This window comes from Myripristis murdjan, chromosome 10, assembly GCF_902150065.1.
Source record: "Myripristis murdjan chromosome 10, fMyrMur1.1, whole genome shotgun sequence".
Taxonomy (NCBI): Eukaryota; Metazoa; Chordata; class Actinopteri; order Holocentriformes; family Holocentridae; genus Myripristis; species Myripristis murdjan.
This window is the reverse complement of record NC_043989.1, coordinates 12150690-12172969: the sequence shown is the minus strand read 5'-3', so window position 1 is coordinate 12172969 and position 22280 is coordinate 12150690. Positions and strand designations below refer to the sequence as shown.

Genomic DNA, 22280 nt, shown 5'->3' with positions numbered 1-22280 from the left:
CTATCACAAGAGATGATTCAAAGCCAATGCCTCGCATTGCTCCACATTAATTTATTCAAGTGTATATGTGTCACTGCTATCTGTGGCTTTGTGTGTCTACTGTACAGGCCTGTTGGACTAAAACGCTATCCTTAAGCCTATTCATGGAATGCTAGTCCCACTGAAATAAATAAAAAAGTATATATTCACTATTAAACATCTGTTATCTTGTTAGCTAAATTTCTATTCCACAATGAATGCATATTTAAAAATAATGCCAACAAATGTCTTTGGTTGGATTTCTCTCCAGTGTCTCCACTCCCCATGTCCTCTTCATTTAAATGGCATATGTCAGCAACTTGGCAAAGAAACAGCAAAACAAGATTTGCCATGTCATATTTACCCCTTGTCTATATTGGTAACTCTGGTATTTCTGACGACCCCTTGAAGGCAGCATAATGTCCATTTGTTAAATCAACTCAAGCACAAATGTCTGTCAGTATGCACAGTGTTTGAGGTGACTCCTGAGATGTGATGACACATACACACACACGTACACAAACCCCTGCGTAGAGTCAGCCAGTCCCCTGCAGAACTATTATGCAGCAGCATGGGACTTTTTTCGTTGCTTTTCTTTTCTTTTCTTTTCTTTTCTTTTTTTTCTTGTTTTTGTTTCTATTCAATGATGTGTGTTTTTTGTGTCTGGGATGCACATTACAGCTTCATGCTAGCAACTCACAGGTTTATGAGTGACACTATGTTGCCCAGATTAGATAATACACTGCCATACTTGCATACTATTGGACATTGGAAAATACTGCTGTGCTTGACTCCATAAGATTAACCCATGTGTAGTGTGGTCTTGCTGCTACAGCAAGCAAGCAAGCAAATAAATAAATAAATAAAAAGGGAATGTAAAGAGGACACCACAAAAGATAGGTGTTGTACCAGAGATCAAGTCTGCTAATTGATATCCTGTCAGTTTACACTACCAGTTGTCCCTTTTGTGTTATGCTCTGCCTCAATATCCTGTTATCCTCAAATTAAGGAAGTAATATGCTCTTAAAATGCCATTTTTTTTATTGTGAATGTAAGGATGAAAGAGGAACATGAGACACACACATCGACAGAGAAAGAGAGGAGACCTAATTATTATATTCTGACATCAAAGGGGACTGTAAAATTGGTAAATTCGGGTAGTAGAGAAAGGCTGAACTTGAGGAGCATCTGTCCCAGCCTGTTCTGCTGGAGAGTCTGTTTGTAATCCAGTCCAATCTAAAAGCCATTACACCTCACATCAGTGGAACTTCAGAGGTCAACCTAAAACACAGGGGAATGAGATTAGGGGGGAGAAGAGGGAGGACTTTCTTGGTGATTATGAAACAGAAGACGCTTTGTATGTGTGATACAGTATGACATTAACACTTTCTTTTTTAATCGAGGACCACTGCCCAGAAAACTGGTTTACTCTGTGCTGCTGTCTGTATTTTCTTTGTCCCTGGGTACAATTTCACTGTGAATTGCACAGGATTTACCTACACTGTATAGCACCATGGATGTGTCTCATCTGCTAACTAGCAAAAACTGTTGACACCAGCCTCCTAGCTGTGATTAGAAGTGGGATGAGGGATTGTTTAGTGGGATCGCTCATTATCTGCAGAAAATGCATAAATTTCTCAACACAGGTGACAAAATTATCACTCATAGCCTCACTAATGGCATCAGCTGTACTTGAAAAGTGGGTTACGTATGCTCCAGTTCATTTATGCTTGATTTTAAATTCAGAAATAATTGTTATGCAGCTAGCTGTGAGTAGTCTTTGTGACCATGATGAAAAACACTACAACAAAAGGACTCTAAGGGTAGAGTCAAGATTCAGTACCAACACAGTTATTAGTAGGCTTAGACCAATATTCAATATTATCGAATATTGCCATATTTGCCATCATATGCCATCATTTGCAATATTTTGTTTTCCACAATAACAAACATTAAACAGCAGTTAGGGCATCTTCAGACTTTTATTTTGAAAGAAAATGCATGCTGAACTGTCATGAGGCATGACATGTGGAGGTAAGAAGCTTGGTCAGTGGTGCAGAGTTCCTCTCACTAACAACAGCTTTGTGGTTGAATTTAATAGTATGTTTCTATTTAAGCTTTCTTCTTAAGTGTTGCATACAGAGTACAGGTAAAGAAGAGCACGGAGGGGTGGAGAGGTGATAAACTAATAAATGATGCTGTACAAGGCAGAAAGCCACCGACTGCTATGATTGGGCTGCTGTGTTCTGACTTAAATCCCTGCCAATATGGGAGAAACCTGTGGACTGGCTATGGTTTTAATCATACTGGAGATAAGATATTTTTCCTCCCCATCAAGTGTTTGTCATGGGTCCTGACAACAGCGGGCCATTAGACAGTAGACAGGAGTGAAATTAAACCCATTACTGATAAGACGGCGCCTCACAGTCCCTTGACATGTCTGCCCTATCACACACAAACACACACACGCACACACACACCATGAGCAGGTATTGATAATCACTGATAATGCCAATGGAAAAATGTTTAGAGACAAAATGTATGCAAATACAACAATTACAGACAGCAAAGCAGATAAGTTTGACCTTTGGATTTGATTGGAAGCCTGCTCTCACCAAGGTGAAACCCTAAACACCACTGAAAGTTTCTCATTTCCTTAAACAATTCCTCTCTTAGCACCCTTCCCTCTCTCAGTTGATTGCATGTGTAATATGTGATTGATCTCATTTTTAAAGACATTGCATAGTGTTTCATTACACAATGCCATCAGCGGATTGTTTTTTAGGGAGGAAATTAAAAAGGTGTTTTGCAAGGAACTTCTCAGGCAGACCGCCCAGAGCTCTTCAACAGGAGCCCACATTCAGTGATTATATGTCTGTCAATCTTGAGCCCATCGCGGCCCGTTTTCTCTTTTAAGATTAATACGAAGGAATGGAAGCAAATTAGCTGCTAAATTAGAGTGCCGTCGTTTCCGCATTGAAGGGCCCTCTGAGCCTCTCTCTCTCTCTCTCTCTCCCCTCTCTCTCTCTCTCTGAAGTCTACTGAATACTAATGAGCCCAGAGTTCCACAGGGCCCCTGGGATCCAATACTACTGCCACGAGCCTCGTCGTCCTCCTCAGGTACAAAAAAGAAGATCAAAAAGTTCAAGGTAACTCATACCATATTGAGTCTACTAAACAATCAAAACAGCAAAGGTCGCTTTCCCAGAAGGTCTGCCTTATTTTATTTTTCAATGGTGTGTCTTGCCTTAGTTCTGTATCTCTTCAGTGTTGTTTTGCTGGGTAAGCAAGGTCTCTGAGTGGGGTTTTTTGGCTGCCGTTACTTTCATCACTCTCATCTGGATTCTTGGCTAGCGTGGGAGACCAGGCTCATATGAAATCTAGACTATACACTTAGGAATTCATAGTCTTCTGGATTCAATGTGAGGTCAGACTGGCAGGTAATTAACTCTGACTGTTATGCGATTAAATCCTACACCTCGCTCCCATCTCTGATAGAGGAATTCAATCAGAAAGTGTTTACTTGGGAAAATTGCATTAAACAAGCAGGAAATGTGTCTAATTGAATACCACAAGAGAATTTACCACAGCTTCTCATTGCTATATTGCTCAGGATTATGGAATAAATGTCTTCAATATATAATGTTTACTAAATAATATGGTATTCCCAAATTACAGAACTATGTAATTGGAATTAAATGATCTGATTTTGTGGGTTCAGTTAAGTAATCAGTTTTGATCACTCCATACTGAATATAGTAGATCAGTTTGAAAATAAAATGTTGAGCCTTAAGATTCGAACAAGGGTCACTCATCTTAGATTTGCAAGTGAGTAAAAATGTGATTTAAAAATAAGTAAAAATGATCATAATAAAATGATATGCGGGGCGCACATGCAGAGAAGACACCCACCTTGGCTTCAGATTCCCTGACGAGTCTCTGAGCCTCTTTGAGCTTGTCTGTCTCAATAGTTAACTGTGCAGATACAATACACACACACACACACACACACACACACACACACACACACACACACACACACAAATACAATAGACACACACCATTGGAGCACACAGAAAGTCACAGAAAACAGAGACAGAAAGCAACAGAGAGGCACAAATGGGAGTGGGTTAGATAGACAGAGTAAAGGAACACTAGTACACTATTATCACACCAAACACAGAAAACAGGTGGAATAGTGGCACGGAAAAGAGGATGTCCCTTACACAATAAATGATGATGGGGGTATAGTGTCATATTCACATTTTGTCTGAATGAGTTATCTGATGTGTGAAAGGCAGAGTTTACTGTGCATTTACACCTAAAACAAGATGTAATCTGTCTTGAAAAGAACATCAGTGTAGAGCGCTGACTGCAGCATAAAAGGCAAAAGGCACAGCATCACCCCACAGTCGGTGCACCATCAAAAGCTTTCTTCCGTTTCCCAGTGCTATGTTTTTTTATGTCGAAGCAAAACATCTTTCAACTTAACACTCTCAGATGTGCGATGGGCATTGATTTCATTCTGCAGTCTTTGTTTCAAAAATGTGCCCATTTTGCTTTGATATTTCACTCCGTATGACCTTGCCAAAGGAAAAAGGATGGGAACATATTCCACAGCAACTGGAATGTAATATTTTTTATGAAGTCATTCCTACAGAACACCTCTTACTGTGGACTGTAGAAAATTAAATATTTAACATGTATAATGGAAAAGGAGATGGAAACTTCAGTGGCGGGGCGACTTAAAAAGAACTTCCATTTTGCAAGAATTAAAAAAAAAAGTAGTTGTAAAGTGCAATCTTTAAGGCAAACAGAACTTTTATTTTATCTTCTATCCTTGCTTATAAAAAGTTAGAGGCTCTGAGATATTTCCATTTTAAAGACCAATCCCAAGAGACTGTCAGCAGGTGGGTCTGCCTTCTGAAATGTTAAACTGTCCTAACCACAAAGAGTTATTGGCTGTGGCACTCTATAAGTAAGGCTGCAAGAAACGTGAGTAGCAGTGTATCTACACAATATATACAAGAAGGCAAATTTTGCTTAACAACTGGACTGGATGCATCTTCAGCGACAGCAAAGCACACATAGTAACAGTTTTCATGTGAGTTCTGCTCTGTCATTATCAGCTGAGTCCAATCCAGTAATAAGAAAGGGCAGCAGGTATACTGACACTAAAGGGAAAAAGTGTTCTGCTACACCTCTAGCTCCTCTTGGGGCCAAGCTGGGTCAGCTACAAGACCACCGGGTTGTTAAAAGCTATTAATGGGATAGCAAAGAGTGTTCCAATGTACCACTGCAGTGCTACATTATTCATCACATCCAGAGCCAATTCAATGAATGCCTGTCTTTTTTGCCTTGAAGAGGTGCAAGAAAAGGTTTGGGGATGGGTGGATGATTTCCATTTGTTGTGATTTCACTGTCCTTTGTCGATGTTTACAGGCAGAACCTCCACTCAGTTGGATTGGAGGGATAATCAAACAGACACATCAAACAGGCTGCTTGTTACAATGCCAAAGTTCCCAGAGACAGACTCTCATTAAATTTGTTGGTTCACAGACAAGGTGAAGAGCAGACTCAAACATGCATGTTTTTATATCTGAGTTTTGTCGTTGAGACGAACAGAGCCTCCACTTCATTCATATTCAGCAAAATGGAAGATGTCGCACAGTAGCTTTGATGGACAAACTGAGTGTGTGTCCTGACATAGATTTAAAGGTTCTGCACTCTTGCAAGTAATGGCTTTGTACAGCACTGTGTCAAAGGTGGATTATGCTGCAAAACACAGTGTTTCAGCCTAGTCTTCCTGCAGCAGCAGAATCAAAACGTTCAAAAAGAATGGCACTGAATAATGTTGTTGTGTTCATTGCCAGAGGAAGCAATTCAACAGCCCATGTGAACAACTGCATAAAATCAAAAACATGAGCTCACTCTGAATTATTATTAGAGAGCTAGCATATTTAGCACTCAAGATTTCTAAAAACATGTTTAGCCAAGACAATCCAAAAATCAACTGTAATCAAAATAAAATTAACAAGTGAGCCACAGTGAAAATTAAGAGCAACAGCACTCCTCCTAAGCCTTGAGAGATGAAATGGGCTCGCACGTTCATGTACAACCTCTAATACTGAATACTGCTTTGTTTCTAAAAGTACCACAAGTGTATCCTTGTGAAGCATATACGTTAATGTTCCCTTTCAGCAATGCCAAAATGGATAAGAGATCTGCTGAATCTATCATTGCCGCATTCATTCTAGCTTGTGCTGAACGTATTACATGTTTCCCTGCTGAGGCTAATGTCTGTTGATGTGAAGCTCTCCAGCAGCAACAGTCCTTTGAAGGAGCATTCAGAGAAATGGAGGAAGAGAGGGTTTGACTCTCCAGGGCTCCTCTGCACAACACTACCTGTTAATGCACCACAAACAGTCAGTCTTCAAAAGACGGAGGCCTGCCAGGGAAGGGGGAGGGGATGGTATGTTAGGGGTGGAAAACACAACATAAAAAGCTCCAAGAGGGGAAAAAGGGCAGGCAAAGGCTAACATAGCCTGATGCATTAATTTCAGACAGAACATGGAAGAAGGAGAGAGAGAGAGTGAGCAGAAGAGGCGGAGAGAAGCCTCAGACTCTGTGGTGGCCTCATTAATATGGATGGGCAGTCATTGGGCACTGAGTGAGTGATGAATCCGTTTGGGTACACATGCAGGTAACAAGTGGTGACACAGAACTCAGGCACTGAAAGTGGAGGAGTGAAAACTAAACACAAATTAAGTGAAGTTCTGAGGAGAAAACACTGTGACTTCAGCCAGGAACAGGGCCAAAGCTTGTACCACATTAAATCTAACAGTTTTTGGTGTGGAACTGAGAATGAATGATTGCTAGAGCTGTGGTGGTCTGAAGTAATAGTAACTCGCTACTGAGAATAGCTCCAGTGAAACTCAAACCAAATATGCAGGTGCCGTTTAAGAAACAGGGTGAACCAGGTGAACCAACATTAGCAACTGTCGGATATGAAGGTTTGGAAAAAAAGCAATCTCGGATATAGATGTGGCCATACCATCTTTCAATGCTGGTTTATATTAAATTCTCTAAGCAGGGAGGCAAACTGCCCTTTTGTCCCAAGGCAGCACTAAAGTGTTTCAAATTGGGTTAAGGGGGAAATAGCAGTCATTTTCTGTGCTCAGAATGAAGGGTTTTGCTTGGGAAGAAATGCTGTGGAGGCTAAGAAAAGAAATGCAATCCATCTCTGTGGTGATAGAATTACATAGGAAAAGCTTCAATGGAGCAATTCGCCCATATAAAGAGCTACAACTTAAGGAGGAGATTGACCCTTTATTAAATCAAATGTTCTTGCATGGATGAAAACTCCCACTTACAGCAGTAGTGTCTCTATGATTGGGGTGGAAAGGTATCATTTTGACCAAATTAGTAATTTGTCTAGGAGCGGCATCTCTCCTTGCTTTACTGTAGTTTTAAGACAAACTGATTTTATTTAGTACGAAGCCAGCTTATATCAAGATTATTAAAAGTGGCTCTGGACTTTTAGGTCTTCAGTGTGTCTCCTTTTCATGCTTTTCTGTGAAGCATAAAATAGGCAGTGTAAAAGATCCCTTCAGGGTAATGTGGTACCACTCTGCAGGACCATGGGTATTTGTGTGGGACTTTTCCACCCTCCCTTCTCCCCTCCCATGTTGTATTTACCTGGGACTGCAGGGTTTGGATCTGCCCCTCCAGCTCTTTGATTCTCTCCTCTTTCTTTTGAGATTCAGCCTGGGCCTCCTGCCGTGCACTGAACTCTTCATCAAACTACAACAAAAGACACACACATAGGTCCATGAACACATGTACAAACGTGCACAGCAACACAAACGCGCACACAGGTTGGTGAGCGGCAGGGTGTCCCTAGAGAATGGCCGCAAGGCACATCAACAGACACCAATACACGCCATCTTACGCTCTCGGGCCAGTTTCTATTCATAGCCCTCATGGCCCTGAAGCCCTGTTGTCCTTTGTCTTTGTTTCAGGCCTGGCTTTCATGTGTGTTGATGGATCTAACCTTTGCAGAAAGCAAGCCATGTCGGGACAATGATTTCACTGGCCCAGCAGGGAGCACAGTTGGGTGGTGGGACAGAACGTGCAACCTACAAATACCCAGGACCCCCATCGATGTCGCCAGGCAGTGGGACTAAGACTCCTGGGGATAACAGAAGGGTTTTTTCGATGTGCAATGTACTAAAACTGGAGCTTTAATTATTATTATTTTTATATTATTTCAAAACATATTTTACTAAGCCGACAGCTCATCTACTTCATTGAGGGCTCAATAGTCCCAAATGAAAAAGGACTTTCTGAGTACACAAATAGGGAATGTGAAAAACGCTGTTTGAGGGCTGGCTGGACATGCTGAATTGGAAGAAAAAAAGCCTGCACATAACTTAACTCTGCCCCTGCACTGTGCACAAATAAGTATACATCGGAGCATCAGCACTGATCCTTGTAATGCTGATACGGATCATGTAGCGTCACAGCCAGGTATTGATCAGGGCATGGAAAATCAATAGCTTGTCTGGGAGCTCTGGGGAGGAAAAACCTTCCTGATGGGAGCTGGCCGACCAAAGGGACTGGGGGAGTGATTAATGCCTCACCTTTTTGGAGAACTCTGCAGCCTTCTGCTCACTCTCTTCCACTTTGGATTTATCCACACACTGATCTGGAAAAGAAGACAGACAGTCACTTCAAAAGCTTCTCTAGATTTACAGCTGAACCTGATGCATATAGTCTTACAAAAGAAGACAAAAAAGTAGGACTCCATGAGAGTATGGAAAAATACATCTTTCACATATCCCCCACAATGCTGAGTATTTGGTTCAGTGAAAATTTAACAAAACATACTACTGAAACATTTTTTTTTTTCAACTGATTTAAGCTCAGCAAAGTGACTGCAAAAACTTACTAACAATTTATCTGTCCTTTATGGATATGTTCAGAAACTTTTAATGAGCCTTTGTTGGCAAGTCACAGAGCTGTTAGTGACACAACAGAAGAAGGGAAAGTGGTGTTATTTATTTATTTTCTCTGTTTGAGGGAATAGCAGACTACATCAGAAATGTAGAGCAAATAGATGTTGTTTCCCTGTGATTCCAGGAACACAACTGACAAATGCTCTAACCAAAGAAAGTGAGAAAATTTAAACCAAAATGAAACCACTGTACCCGAGTCTCACCTTACATATAATGTATTATTCATGAATAATTAGACAACCCTATCTTATATGTCAAGCCACTGCAGGTGTTTGTCAGAAGCACCTCAGGGTGAACCAAGACGATAATGAGAGTGACTGCAAAATAACAAAACATTTTTTTGCAACATCAGTGATATACCTCCTATTGCAGTTAAACATACATATAAAAAACAGACTGATTTAGACACCTTAAGATCCCTGCTAAACATTTTACATTTTTCTCTGTAGCGCTATATTATAAATACTTTAGAGAATGAAATATATCCATAGTTTTGTCTACACATATCTTAAATGAAAAGAGGAAAAGAGGAACAAACGAGGAAAAAAGGTACAGTTAGTGAACATGAAGGTATTCAAAAAAGTACCAATCAGGTGGGTGAAGTCCACATCTAGTCTTTTACTATATCCAAAGTCAGGGTCCATCCCGCTGCGATGCAAAACCACCTGAGAGACGCATTCTTCTATGACCTTGTAATATTGAGGCCTGGGGGTCAGGAAACATAAAATGAAACAATTAGACAAGCCACACCAAGATATGAGTGACACAAACTCTACAAGGCTAATTAGCCAGAAATGATTCCCTTATCCAACCTAGAGGTCACAAAATGCCATGTCGAAAAGGTTCCTGCCTGAGAAAATAGGTACCCTATTAAATTTGATCACTTGCTTTACCCTTATCATGAAATAAGCATATTAATGGGCACATGGAATCCAAGTCTCCGTTACTCTGTCCATTTCAAGGTGACAGACGAGAGCCCAGTCTACGCTTGCCCTGTTGCCTAATTTGCAATCATCTTTGCCAATTACAGCAACCATAAAAGCTAAAATGTAAATCTAATCAGTGTAATGTGTGTAATTGAAAGCACAATGACCGGGAAAACATGTCACCCAGTTAAGAGTGTGACTGAGCGCTCGGTCTTGTTGTGCAGTGTGTGTGAATCAGCCTGGGACTCCTGCTCCACTACGTACGTTGGTGAGTGACCTTTTCCCAGTTACATTATCAACTTTAATTGCAAGTGACATTTAGCAAATACAACGTGAACCTTAAGCTGAGCTCCAAAATGGCAAATAATTATGTTTTAAGCATGACACTGACCAAAAGAAGAATTTTATTTTCCCACCAGAAACATCCCATTCATTTCATGGGGGACAACTGTTTTTGCTCCTGTTTTCACTGATGTTTTTTTTTTTTTTTTTCCTTGTTTGTTTGTTTGTTTGTTGCAAATTTAGGACACAGCCCATATATATAATTTTCCTAGCTGATGCTCATGTATGGCATCTCAGTGTCTGTTTGTTTTGTTGTAGATGTACTGTGCACTATTTTGCACTGCACTATTTTATTAGGGAGATAATACCATCCTGACGTTGTCATGGTATATAAAAAATTCTGAAATGTGTTCTCATGAAGGTCCTCTTGGTTCCTTAGCTTGCCCCCATATGCCCTGTTATGGTACCCACTGCAAAGCAAAAGGCACACAATCTTGATGCAGATAACAAAATTAAACTCTGATCAAGGCCTGCCTGTCCACTGTCTCTGGGTGTGAGCATAAGGAGTATAAGCACAAAAGTGCTCATAGCCCTTCAAAAAAAAAAAGTGACACTTCAGAGTGTGTGTGATTAAAAAGCACCTACACAGTATTTAAGAGTATGCTTGAATAAAATGGAATAAATGTCATGAATGCTATGACTTATTATCAGCAGTAAATGGAATAATGTCCATTTCCTGGGCCTTGACTGAAACTGTTGGCTTTAAATTCAAAGGGTATTTTCTGCTGTTACCTTGTGGGTGGACAGGCCATATCATTTTATGAACAGAAATATGAAGAAAAAAAAAAAGAGTATTCTGAGCCAAAGCAAATCAGAATAAATCACAATTTAGGTGCAATGTTTTGAAGGCATGAAATACCATATGTTTAGCTTTAGCTGGTAGATTCGCCCACTCATGATTGGAGCAAGCTGGTGAGAACACACACATCGCCCTGCATGGCTTAAGCGCCGTGGCACTCGGCTTACAACTGTCACCAATGTACACCACATTATTATCTCAATAAGCCGCCCTATTTTCCTTCATACTCCATCCTCCGCCACTGCCAAGCAGATCGGAGCTGGGTGGAGATAACCAGGGAAGGAGGGAGTGACCCAGAACTGTCATGCCCCTCCACAGTGGGCAGGGCAGGGCTCCAGAAGCTAGCATATGTCCCCTGCATCACTCCCCACCTCTTCTTTCACTTTGGCACCTTCATTCCTTCCAACTGTAGCTTGCAGTTCAGCACAGCCCCAGCCACTTGATCCAGCTCTGCTCCACATAACCAGTGTAATCCCCATATTGCCACGCTCCAAAAGAGGAGATCTGCTCTATATTTACTGGGTGGGTTTGATGTGCTCCCATTCATTAGGCGTGCACTGAGAGATTAATTATCAAAAATAAAACAAGCCCCGGAGGGAAGAGTAACAACTGATGTTAGTTGGGGAGAAATGACATTATTATTAGTCAGAACGCTTGAACAGTTTGCACACTGTAGACCATCTTAATACTATAAAATATTAACTATATTATTTAATGCACCGTTATGCCATTTACTTATTACAGACTATATTATTTGACCCAGAATTCTTGAGGCTGAATCAAAGTACAAAGTGTATGATCAATTTTAAAACACCTCTGAATCAAAGTCTCTACTTCAGATGGGATATTGGCGGAGGCACATGTCTACTTTATGTATTCCTTTGATCACAAAATCATCTAACACACCTATGGTCAAACTTGCCACCACGGACTGATTTAAACTGACAGCATGCAATCCCACCTCAGTTCCTCTCTATTCCTCTGAAAAAGCTGTTTTAATTTCATGTTATAGACGTACTATTTTGCTTCCACCTGATCGAAATGAGAACATGAAAAGATGCAAGTTTAAAGGGCAAAGAATGAAAAGGAAAAAGATGATCATCAGTTGGAAAGAGCTGTTTGTAGTACTGCATCTTCCATTATCCCAACTCGGGGGCAGTGATGTATGCGGGAATAAGACGCCTCAGTCAGAATGCATCGGTGGGTATGTGTCCATGTTAATGTTTGTGTGTGTGCATGTGTAGGTTTGTGCTGGCATTTGTGATGGAAGATGAGGAAATGTATTTTTAAAAGCGTATCTTTAAAAAGGCCATCAATTTTTTATGAGCATTGGTACTGATCCCTTCTTACTGTTGGCCTCATAGTGGCGGACATGGACAGTAGTGCTGAGGTGGACTTGGCTGTACCAGCTGGTTAATGTGAATTCTATTTCTCACTTTCTCTGACTAGATGAGGAATACATTATTCATAACTCCAAGGGAGCAGCAACTTGTCTATGGTAAATTCATCTTCCTTCTTTCCTCTCATCATACCAATGTCTCCCGATCTTTTTTTTTTTTTTTTTTTCTAAATATTTTATTTCTTTAAAAAGGTCTGACACAGCAGTGAATTTATCAGCGTCACTGCATTCAGGGGAGTGGCAGTCTCTCTGCCCAATGACTGACATATTTACACTTCCAAGGCAGAGCTGAGAGCCGGGCCGGTGTTTAAATGATTACTTAATCATTCCCAACTACAGAATAATGTTTCCTACTCTGATTATTTCTGGTTCTCTGCTTGCAGTGGCTGTAAAAATAGGGATGTTGTATAAAAAGGTTTTTAAAACATTTTATATTTACATTCTAACCTCACCAAGCTATACTGTAAGAAGCTGGAAATGTGAAGACATGCATGGAAGATTGTGAGCCTTTAAGATATATATTCTAGATTTGATTCATTGGCTACTTTAATTCAAAAGGTCAAAGTCACAGTTTATTGTATATCAGCTTGGTTCAACAGATGCCTTGATAAAAAATATAGGCTAACTGCACAGTGGCTGTTTCATGTGGGGGAAAAAATTATTTATATAGCTTTGTATATATATTTGCTGGTTGGGCCAAAAGCTGAAAATTTGAGTCACAACAATGTATGATAATGTATGATAAATTATCAAGAAGCCATCAGTCTTGCTCCAATAGAGGGCCAGTGGAATGTGAAGAAAGACAGAGCTCACCTGATGTAATAGTCATTCCTGATGAGCAAGAGGTGCTGAAGGATTGACAAGAAGTAGGCTTCTGATCCAGTGTCTTTCACCATGTTGGACAGGAGATGGTACACCTCATTCATATCAGTAAGGCAGCAAGGTTAGGGCAAACAACATTATGCAAGTGTGGTTCCTTGAGTTTATAGGCTATTTCAATCGTTAAACTCAGCTCATTGAGAAGGCACACAATTTGAGCTCATTAGGAAACACGAGGAGCATTAGGAAATGTAAGCGGTTGCTTCATTGCTCCTTTGTTTTTCATCATCTTTCTCCACAGCAATATTGCATTCTACATACCTGAATAATTCTATAAATATTCAGGTTTTTTTTCCCCATTTTTTTTCTCCTCAAGTATTCCGACAGGCGTCATTGTGCACAAGAAAACGGAGCTGTGATTCCTCTTATCCTTTCTCTCTCCAGGGAGCTAAAAGAGTGTAAACAGCTAACTTGAGGAGGGGAATCGGCAATAAAGAATGCTCCCTCTGGTTTACCTGTCACTCTGAACCTTTCAAGACAGAGGAAATTAATCACATGAAAAGTGCATTGGTTTGAATATTTTAAGGCTAGAATGATGAGAAGCCGATCATTCACAAGGCAGAAATATTGCTGAAATTCAGTTCCGGGATTGAAACTGACTTGTACTCAGGAGGAAAAATACATGTTATTAAACTTGCAAAAAGTACTGATTAGGTGTCTTATGTTTTCTCTCCCCAGGAGGAAGGAGTGATGGCTTTGATGTCTCAAACAGATGATGAATCAGATTGTCATTTTTTACCCTTTCTCTCATATTTAGCTATCATATACATGTTTCTTGAAGGCGGACTGCTAAGTATTTGTTTTGAAAAAAAATCCTGAAAATATGTTTGATATTGAAATTAGTATGTCAAAAATGATTGTAAATATGTGTTTCCTTTGATTCACACATTGACACACATAAAATATGTTTATGGTTAGTTTTCTTTAGGTGTTTCATTCAAATGTTATATTTGTGGCATTTCAAAATTGTAGCTCTAAGACATGAAGAAACTAGGAAAATAAATAACTTAGGATCTATTTAAATTGTTTGACTGAAAAAGGGAGATTGTCCCATGGAGATTCTTCCAGAAAAAAAATATAGTAAACAAGTTTATGTGTGTGCTCTGTTAAGCTAGGCAAGATGAGAAATTTATTGCTGCCATAACATGAAGTATGGACTTTTTCTGCTAAACTACTGGCATACTGTAATGACTGCAGAATGATACATTTTCTACATTGTTTGGGTTTATTTAATAATTCCTCTCCTTTCTGCTCTTGATACAGAAAACATAATTTAAATACAAGGGATTTTTAAAATTTTGCAGGTTGTTGAGCCCGCAGCTTCACAAATTGGACAAAAAGAAAGCACAAAGCTGAATAACAGGCTATTTTCCACAGCAATGGCCATGTTTTCACTGCAAGCACCAGAATGCATTATCATACTTGATGTCCCAGAAATGCATTTTTGAGAGAATCCTACAAATCATGTCTAATTATTAGAATTAAGAGAAATCTAAGAACATGTTTGAGGGTTAACAGAAAGATGTAGTGACCATTTTTCTTCCATTTCCCAACAACTACCGATCTTCATGCTTCATCAATAGTTGATGATAACCCTCCAACAGAATATCAATAACAATTCAAATCATTTATTTTCTCTGGAAAAAAAAGTATTAAACCACATTCTTCACTTCCCATGCTATCACCAACACTAAACAATCTTGTAGCAGCTGAACTGCAGTAAATCGATTCTTTTAAATACTGTTTGACACTTTCCTATTAACTTCAACAGTGTCTGTAATTAAACTCGTATCCCATATCAAATTTTTAGAGAGAGCGGGATGGGAATACAGGCTCCTCTAAAGTATCATTTCCCTCCCCTGTATTAGACGAGGATGAAGCCTGGGAGAATTACCAATCCTGTGAGATGCAATTATAGCCTCGCCACAGCAGCATTTGAGAGGACATAAGAAGGAGCCCAGACTGGGAAAGTGTCCAAGTAGCTACATCTATCACTAAGCTGCAGACATAGACCTCATGTAGAACAATGCCACTCCATTAGATGACTCCTTTTTTCCTTCTCTCTTTCCTTCCTTCTCCCTCACTATCCTTCTCCCTCCCTCTGCTTCAGTCATGAATAAACATGAGCGGCAGTCAGGTGTGATGTAGACCAGTCAGTGGTGGGGTCAATCAATCACCATTCCACAAACCATTAATATTCATTAGTGGCCTGGAGTCACCTCCTCGGCACCTGGACCTGGGCCGGACACAGAGGAGACAAGCCTCTCTCTGTTAATATTCATGAACCTGCCAGGAGAAACAAGACACATATGCAATGCTCAGGTAGCAGCGGTACTACCTAGGTAATGCCATGCAGATATGTGTGTGTGTGTGTGTGTGTGTGTGTGTATGTGTGTGTGCGCACATGCATGCACACCAGCTAGGCAGGCAGAGGGGGACTAAGGGGACCTAGGGCATTCGCATCATGCTCAGAGCTCACAGATCAATACCACATTGTCCTTGGAAACAAACATTGGGCCATCTCATTTGAGAACCTGCTCAAGCACATCATTAATCCAGGTGCACTCTTTTCTCTCCATCCTCTCTCCATCTTTTCTCTCACTCTCTCCCTTTCTCTCTGCTCACCCTCCCTCCTCCTCCCTCCCCTCGCCCTCCATGTGTCAACAGAAACTGTCACTCACGGCGGCACTCAGTGGCTGATTTTTCTGGTACTGGTACTGTGGGATTTGGTGGGAGAAAAAGGTTGTTGGATTGAACATCTGTATAACAATGTCAGCGTCTGGTATGTCTGCCCACAATGTCAGCCTTTCATACATACCCTTAGAGAAGATTTGTGAATTATTAAAGGGTTCTTGTCTGGGATGCCTGAACAAGTTTCCAACTCTGGACTAAATTATCACTTACTTTATTAACTGCTACACGACAAGTTTGAATTTAAATGGACCATGGTAGAGACCATGGTAGAGATTATACAACTCCACATGGAAATGTTTCCAAAACTTCTACTGACCATATCACCAGCAAAAAAAAAAAAAAAGTAATTTCAGGAAGGAACATTTCAGTTTGATATCTGCCTCTTGAGTCTCACAACAGCCTAGTTTAGCCCAGTAATAACAGAAAAAGGCGCCCGAGTGATGAGCAGGAGGTTTGGAGTAAAGATGACAGGGATATATACCTGGTCAGAGATGGAGTTGAATATTGTACTATGGATCCTGAAATGCTTCTCTAACATATGAGGGGTTTCAGCCTGCAAAGCCTGTCCAAACTCACAGTATACACTCATCTTCTGTCAGCTATGCTGGTTCATCTGTATATTCATAAAAAGAGGACAAAAGGATATTCCATCTCAGCACGGATGTCGTCAAGGCGATGAGAGAGTTCGATAGAGTCCTCCTCCTTGTTCTCATTGAACACCTTCAGCTGGATGTCTAGTTCCTCTGTCTCTTTTAGCTCCTAGAATGAATTAGACACAGATAATTAAGAATGGGAAATTATACAAAAGGTTATCATACACTGTACTGTATTTCTTTACAGATACTGTATAGCTTTGGGGACTCTGGAGGAAACTAATGAGAAATAATGTGTAATGGTTTACTTAAAGTGTGCTACTCAGATTTTTTCTGTGTTACTATGAACAAACTGTCCTCGAAAACTGTACTACTAGAATATTGGTTTCTCTGTTAAGGGTGTAGGGAGAACTGGGAACTGAGATGCCCTGAACGGTCTCAACTAGGTTTTCCAGACTGTACCTATTCCTGCACACCTGTTCCTGCCACGAGGGGTTGTGGGGGTGCTCTTTACCACTTCTCTATGAATCACCGGCAGTGGAGTTTAGAGACAGAGACAGGGCCAAATGTAACCCAATTTCTGCAGCTATCAATCACCCTGCACTGTTTTTTTTTTTTTTTTTTTTGGGTCTGCCATCTGTCTTAAGCAACTCTGGTTTGGAAAGTGGTGCATAATGCCACAAAAAGGAGGGGTAGGAGAAGAACGGGAAGGCCAAAAACCTGCATCAAGGACTACAGGAACAAAACAAATTGTGTTTTCTTTTTCAGTAGAGTTCACTTTTTCAGCACTACCAACAGCTATGCTGGCTCCTGAGCATAATTCATAATTAGATGTTGGGGCTTCAGCTTAAATGCCTGTATTAAAAACGCCAAACATGGCATTCATAAACGACTGTACACTGAGACTCCTTCATATCGGGGGGCAGAAATGAAGATAATTAAAGTAATGACAGCAATAATCAACAGGAGCAGCCGGGATGACTTATTAACAACTGGCACTGTGACACATTCACCCCACTCACTACAAATGAGGGCTTGAGTGATGAGTGGGAGCTTGTTTGCTTTTGCCTCATGTGAAGACGGGTAGGCTCACTGATAACAATGCCAAGCTGAGTTGCGATCAGCAGTGCAGTAACTAGCAGTGAGGTGAATACTAACAGTAACCAAAACAATAGTAATAGTGTCAAATGGCATCAGACAGGAGATGGTAAATAGGGTAATCTGGGATGTATTCACCGGGAGAGAGGGTGCTAATTGCAGAAAAGGGGGAGTTATGTGTGTCAAAAACAATATATCTTTATATAATTGACTATGTTAATGTGCATGCCAATACCATACACATCAATGTGAATACTAAAGCCAGTACACTGGATGATTAGCCAGCTAAAGGAAACTTTTACTGTTAATTATCTTATCTTACCATGGCTAAATATAATTTGTGTGCTTTTGAGATCATCATTTGTTTTTCCACTTGCTTTGAAAGTTTATATTCATCCTATGTGTTTAAGTTTGACAGGTATCTTGACAAAATTAACAATGCAGGGACTTTAAAATTGTTTCCTGCTACAAGATGTGATGCTTTAATCTTACAGTTGAATTATGTTTCTTTGATCAACATTTAATGAGATAAACTTCGCATACAGTAACAATTATAAAGTACATTACATGCACTGTTGTAATATTAGCTGTGTGGCTGCCATGTATTAACTTAAGTTTGAGAAACCCATGATCTGAAGTTTTATGAAGGTTTGACACCCAGCATATCTTCACTACATGAAGTTCTCAGGCCACAAATTTGCTAGGTAGTGCTTGAAGTGGCTGGAAGGCAGGACTGTGTTTAAATCCCTTATCAGTATCAGTATAGGAAAAATGATGACAACGTTACATGGGAACAACAGAAATATCAAGGAAGTAATATGGCTGTGTTTATGACAGGAAATGATTGACAGTTAATAAAAGAATGACTGGCAGTTAAATAAATATTTGGGCCAGCCAGCTTTCGTAAAACCACATCATTTTCCTCTCTTCACTTGTAGGCAGCTTAACAAAATGATTTTCACAAACCTAACAATGATGATTATATAACTGCACACATGTAAATAATGTAGTCATATTGTGCCCGATATTCTGATAACTCACAGGCAGTATCTTCTTGAGACCACATCTTAGGAATTCATTGCGTAGATGTATCCTGAAGTCCAGGTCATCGGGGGAGGTAACCAGGGCATTAATCAGCTGCATGCAAGCAACCTGCAGGGTGGGTGGGTATAATGACAAACAGACAGGCACACACATAGATACACACAGAACAATAGGCATTAGTTTACAGAACAGGTTGACTGGTCTCTAGCATACAAATTTGTTCTGATGTATCTGACTGGACCAAGGACTGAATTTAAAAATATATATAGTGTCTAATACAATAGATGCACAGTTGTGTTGTTGAGAGGGAGAGGGGCAAACCAAACTCCTCTCCATAACCGACTTTCAAAAGAACTCAAACAGGGAGGAGGGGGAGCAGAGCAAGAAAAAGTCTATAGACAGTGGAAGACTGTTGAGCCCATTGACCAGATGTGCATTATTAATTGATTTATTAGATAAGGAAAGAGCAGGGCCAGTGGAAATCGCTGATGGGTTTTAACGAGCTGTAAGGCGGCTCTGGGGAGCAAGTCCTCGGTAAGACAGTTTTTCTCAGACAGACAATCGATAACAGGCTGAAGGATTCCCATGGACGACACATGAAGAGTTGCCTTTGGAAACCTTGACCCTGCGCACAATTCCTGGTCTACTATGTTTTATTAATAAGAGCTACAACGCTGCTGGATCTGGCTGTTTTTTTGTAAGTTCATTTGTATTTATTTGGTTATTAATTTATTTACTGATTTATTTTGTTATTTTTTCTTTTTCCATACTTTGAATTAAACTCCATTCATTAGTATTTGTTTAATGTTTCACCAGAACACAAACATATGGGCAAACATGAAGCCAGATAAACTCACAAATTAAAGTTTTCTCTCTCTCTCTCCTTCTCTGTCTCGCTTCTCATAGTCATCACTTAGGGTAACAAATGGTTTCTCATCTCCAGTTGTAGCCTTTCCTCACCTCGTGAAGATCTTTTGGTAATTACACTACATGTTCTTTTAATTCATTACAGCTACAACTATACACACTAAGACACATCTGTTTAGTGTTTTTTTTTTTTTTTTTTTTGCCTGGCCAATGCACAACAATAGCCATCTGGAGCAAACTGCATTGGTCTGTTCTTCTATACTTTACCCTGAAATTGTAGCAGCTGGACATCAAACAGGTTTATGTTGGCCAGGTGACTAGAAAAATATATATACATTCCATACAGATATATGTCAGATATATTCCCCCTGAAAGCACAAGCCTTGTTTCAGTGAAGGATGCACTTCCATTGTGAGTTTGCCACTAGTGCCAGGCAACAGATACATGGCAGACTTTCCGTGTTCCAGCAAGGCTTGAGGGCCTTTAAGCAAGATCTGTGCACTGAAGCCTGACATTTTACCCACCAGAGGCCAAAAACATAAAAGAAACTTCACCAAATCTTCACAGGATTTCTGCGAGTGAGGAAACCCATGGAGCTCATGAAAAATTCTTTCTGTTCTCCTGCATGCAGATTGATACTCACATCAAATACACCTCAGACAAGTATCATGGAGTGGGATTTGGTTGGCTGGTGGTAGTGGTGGTGGTGAAGTGCTGCGGCATTAACTCTGTTTAGAGAGGTTTAAGCCCCTTTTAAACAGAGATCCTGCAATACTGCCTTAAAGAAGACCCATCATTACGCCAGCTTTGCTTTTTTTACACTCAACCAAACAAAGCCGGCATAACGATGCCCCAGTGTGTGATTTTAGATAGAATGCCAGCGTTCTGGAGGCAGAGGCATGACCATAAGGCGTGACGTGTAACACAACAATGGAACACAACAATGCCCGTGTTCGTACATTTTATACAGAATGGTGAGGCAGCATAACGGCGCAACATTCCCGCATTGAACAGACCGTATAAAAGGGGCTTTAGAGAGCAGCACTGGTGCCACAGGGGGAGTTCCAAACAGTGTAATTAAAAGTGGCACTGGTGGGATGGTTATAAAGTTAAAATGTCGGCTTTCTCTCTTGCTCTGCAGTGGAGAGAAGCCTGAGCCACAGCAAAACACATTTTAATCACATTAGCAAAGTCTGGTTCTACAGCTCATCTCAGGTTTTGGAAAAAAAAAGTCTATTAATTTCCTTACACCCTCTGCATCAGCAAAGTATTTTAATTTACTTCACAATTAGCAGAGCTTCATTTCATTAACAGCATTTTTTAAGGAAAAAACAACTGCCTCCCAATCAAAAGGATTTCTACTTCTTATTCCCACCCCCTTCATCAGTTTCCTTTATGACTTCACAAACCCTGAAATTAGAAAAGTAATTCCTCTGTTTTGTTTCATGAAAGCATGGTGTAAGCAGGATTTTTGTTGCTGTTTTTCCCCCCTGCTAGTGAAGGATGCTAACAAAAATGAAGACAGGTGCAGTGCTTATAGTTGCCCTTTCACACAGGGTCCTCTGAGACCCAACCTGACAACAGCGAGAAAACAAAAATTCAGGGGGAAATATTTGTCGTATGTGGAGAAAAAAGAGCAAGTTAGAGCAAGCAACAAATAAAGTGAAAGTAAGAAAGGGGTATAGAGGAACATTTTTCTGCTGCTTTTATTATTATTTTTTGGTTTCCCAAAGACAATAAGACAGTTTCAATAAAGTTGCGGAGCTACTGGTGCATTTCAATGGCCCTGCCACCGGCTCCCATCACACACTACAAGTCCACAGTGCTGACAAGTGGACACAAAGACAGAAATGGAGACAGAAGAAGATGCATGCAGGAAGACAACAGGGGCTGAAGTACAATGGGCTCAGAGTGACACAATTGCCGGTTTCAATCTGGCCTCAGCATCACACATGGGCTCAGTGTCCATCCCAGTGGCTCAAGCGATAGAGGGCACTTCTTTGTATGCCATCTCCTGTATCTGCTCTGTCTTTACTGGCTCTCTCTACAGCAACTAAACAAAACTAACCAATAAAGTAGGACCCACCCATGTGTGTTTGTGTGTGAGTAAGAGAGCAAGTGACTGCAAACCTGGAGCTGCTGGGCCTCATGGTTCTCCAGTCCCTCAACAATCGGAGCAAATCTCTCTTTGTTGTTCCTCTCTGCAGCAATTGTCATGGCAGCCAGAATCTTATCAAGGCTGGAAAATGAAAAAAAGCAAGGGGCAGGCAAACAAAAAAATTCAACAAATGCTTTTTCATCACTTTTTACTCACAGTAGTATTTACTCACAACTTTCAACTCATACACCATGCATCTTGTCTCCCTCTCTATCTTGGTCTGGACATTTATTTGGCCGGCTTTTGTGACCAATCTGACTGTTCTCCATTTATTTGAATTATTTCTGCAAAATCAAATTTTGAGTCCTCTGTGCTTGTTGCTAAGACAACGCTAGACAAGAAAGGGCTTTTTTGTGCTGATGTGATCAGGTGTCAAAGCAGTTGTAGTAGAATGATGTATTTGTCTGAGCCAGTAACGGTGCAAATTATTGCAGACTGCAAGAGTA

At 40.4% G+C, this 22280-nt stretch overlaps 1 protein-coding gene across 5 annotated transcripts in view; it reads right to left on the bottom strand.

Moving 5' to 3' along the window:
- The window catches only part of diaph2 (diaphanous-related formin 2), a 415888-nt gene that overhangs the window by 258130 nt on the left and 135478 nt on the right, over positions 1-22280 (bottom strand). For all 5 annotated transcript variants that reach the window (XM_030062123.1, XM_030062125.1, XM_030062126.1 and 2 more), the window contains 7 exons: positions 21807-21915; positions 18807-18917; positions 16721-16833; positions 13315-13431; positions 9622-9740; positions 8661-8725; positions 7717-7821 (listed from right to left, as the gene is read on the bottom strand). In XM_030062123.1, coding sequence (XP_029917983.1) covers positions 7717-7821; positions 8661-8725; positions 9622-9740; positions 13315-13431; positions 16721-16833; positions 18807-18917; positions 21807-21915 — 739 coding nt within the window. The remainder of the gene's footprint in view (positions 1-7716; positions 7822-8660; positions 8726-9621; positions 9741-13314; positions 13432-16720; positions 16834-18806; positions 18918-21806; positions 21916-22280) is intronic.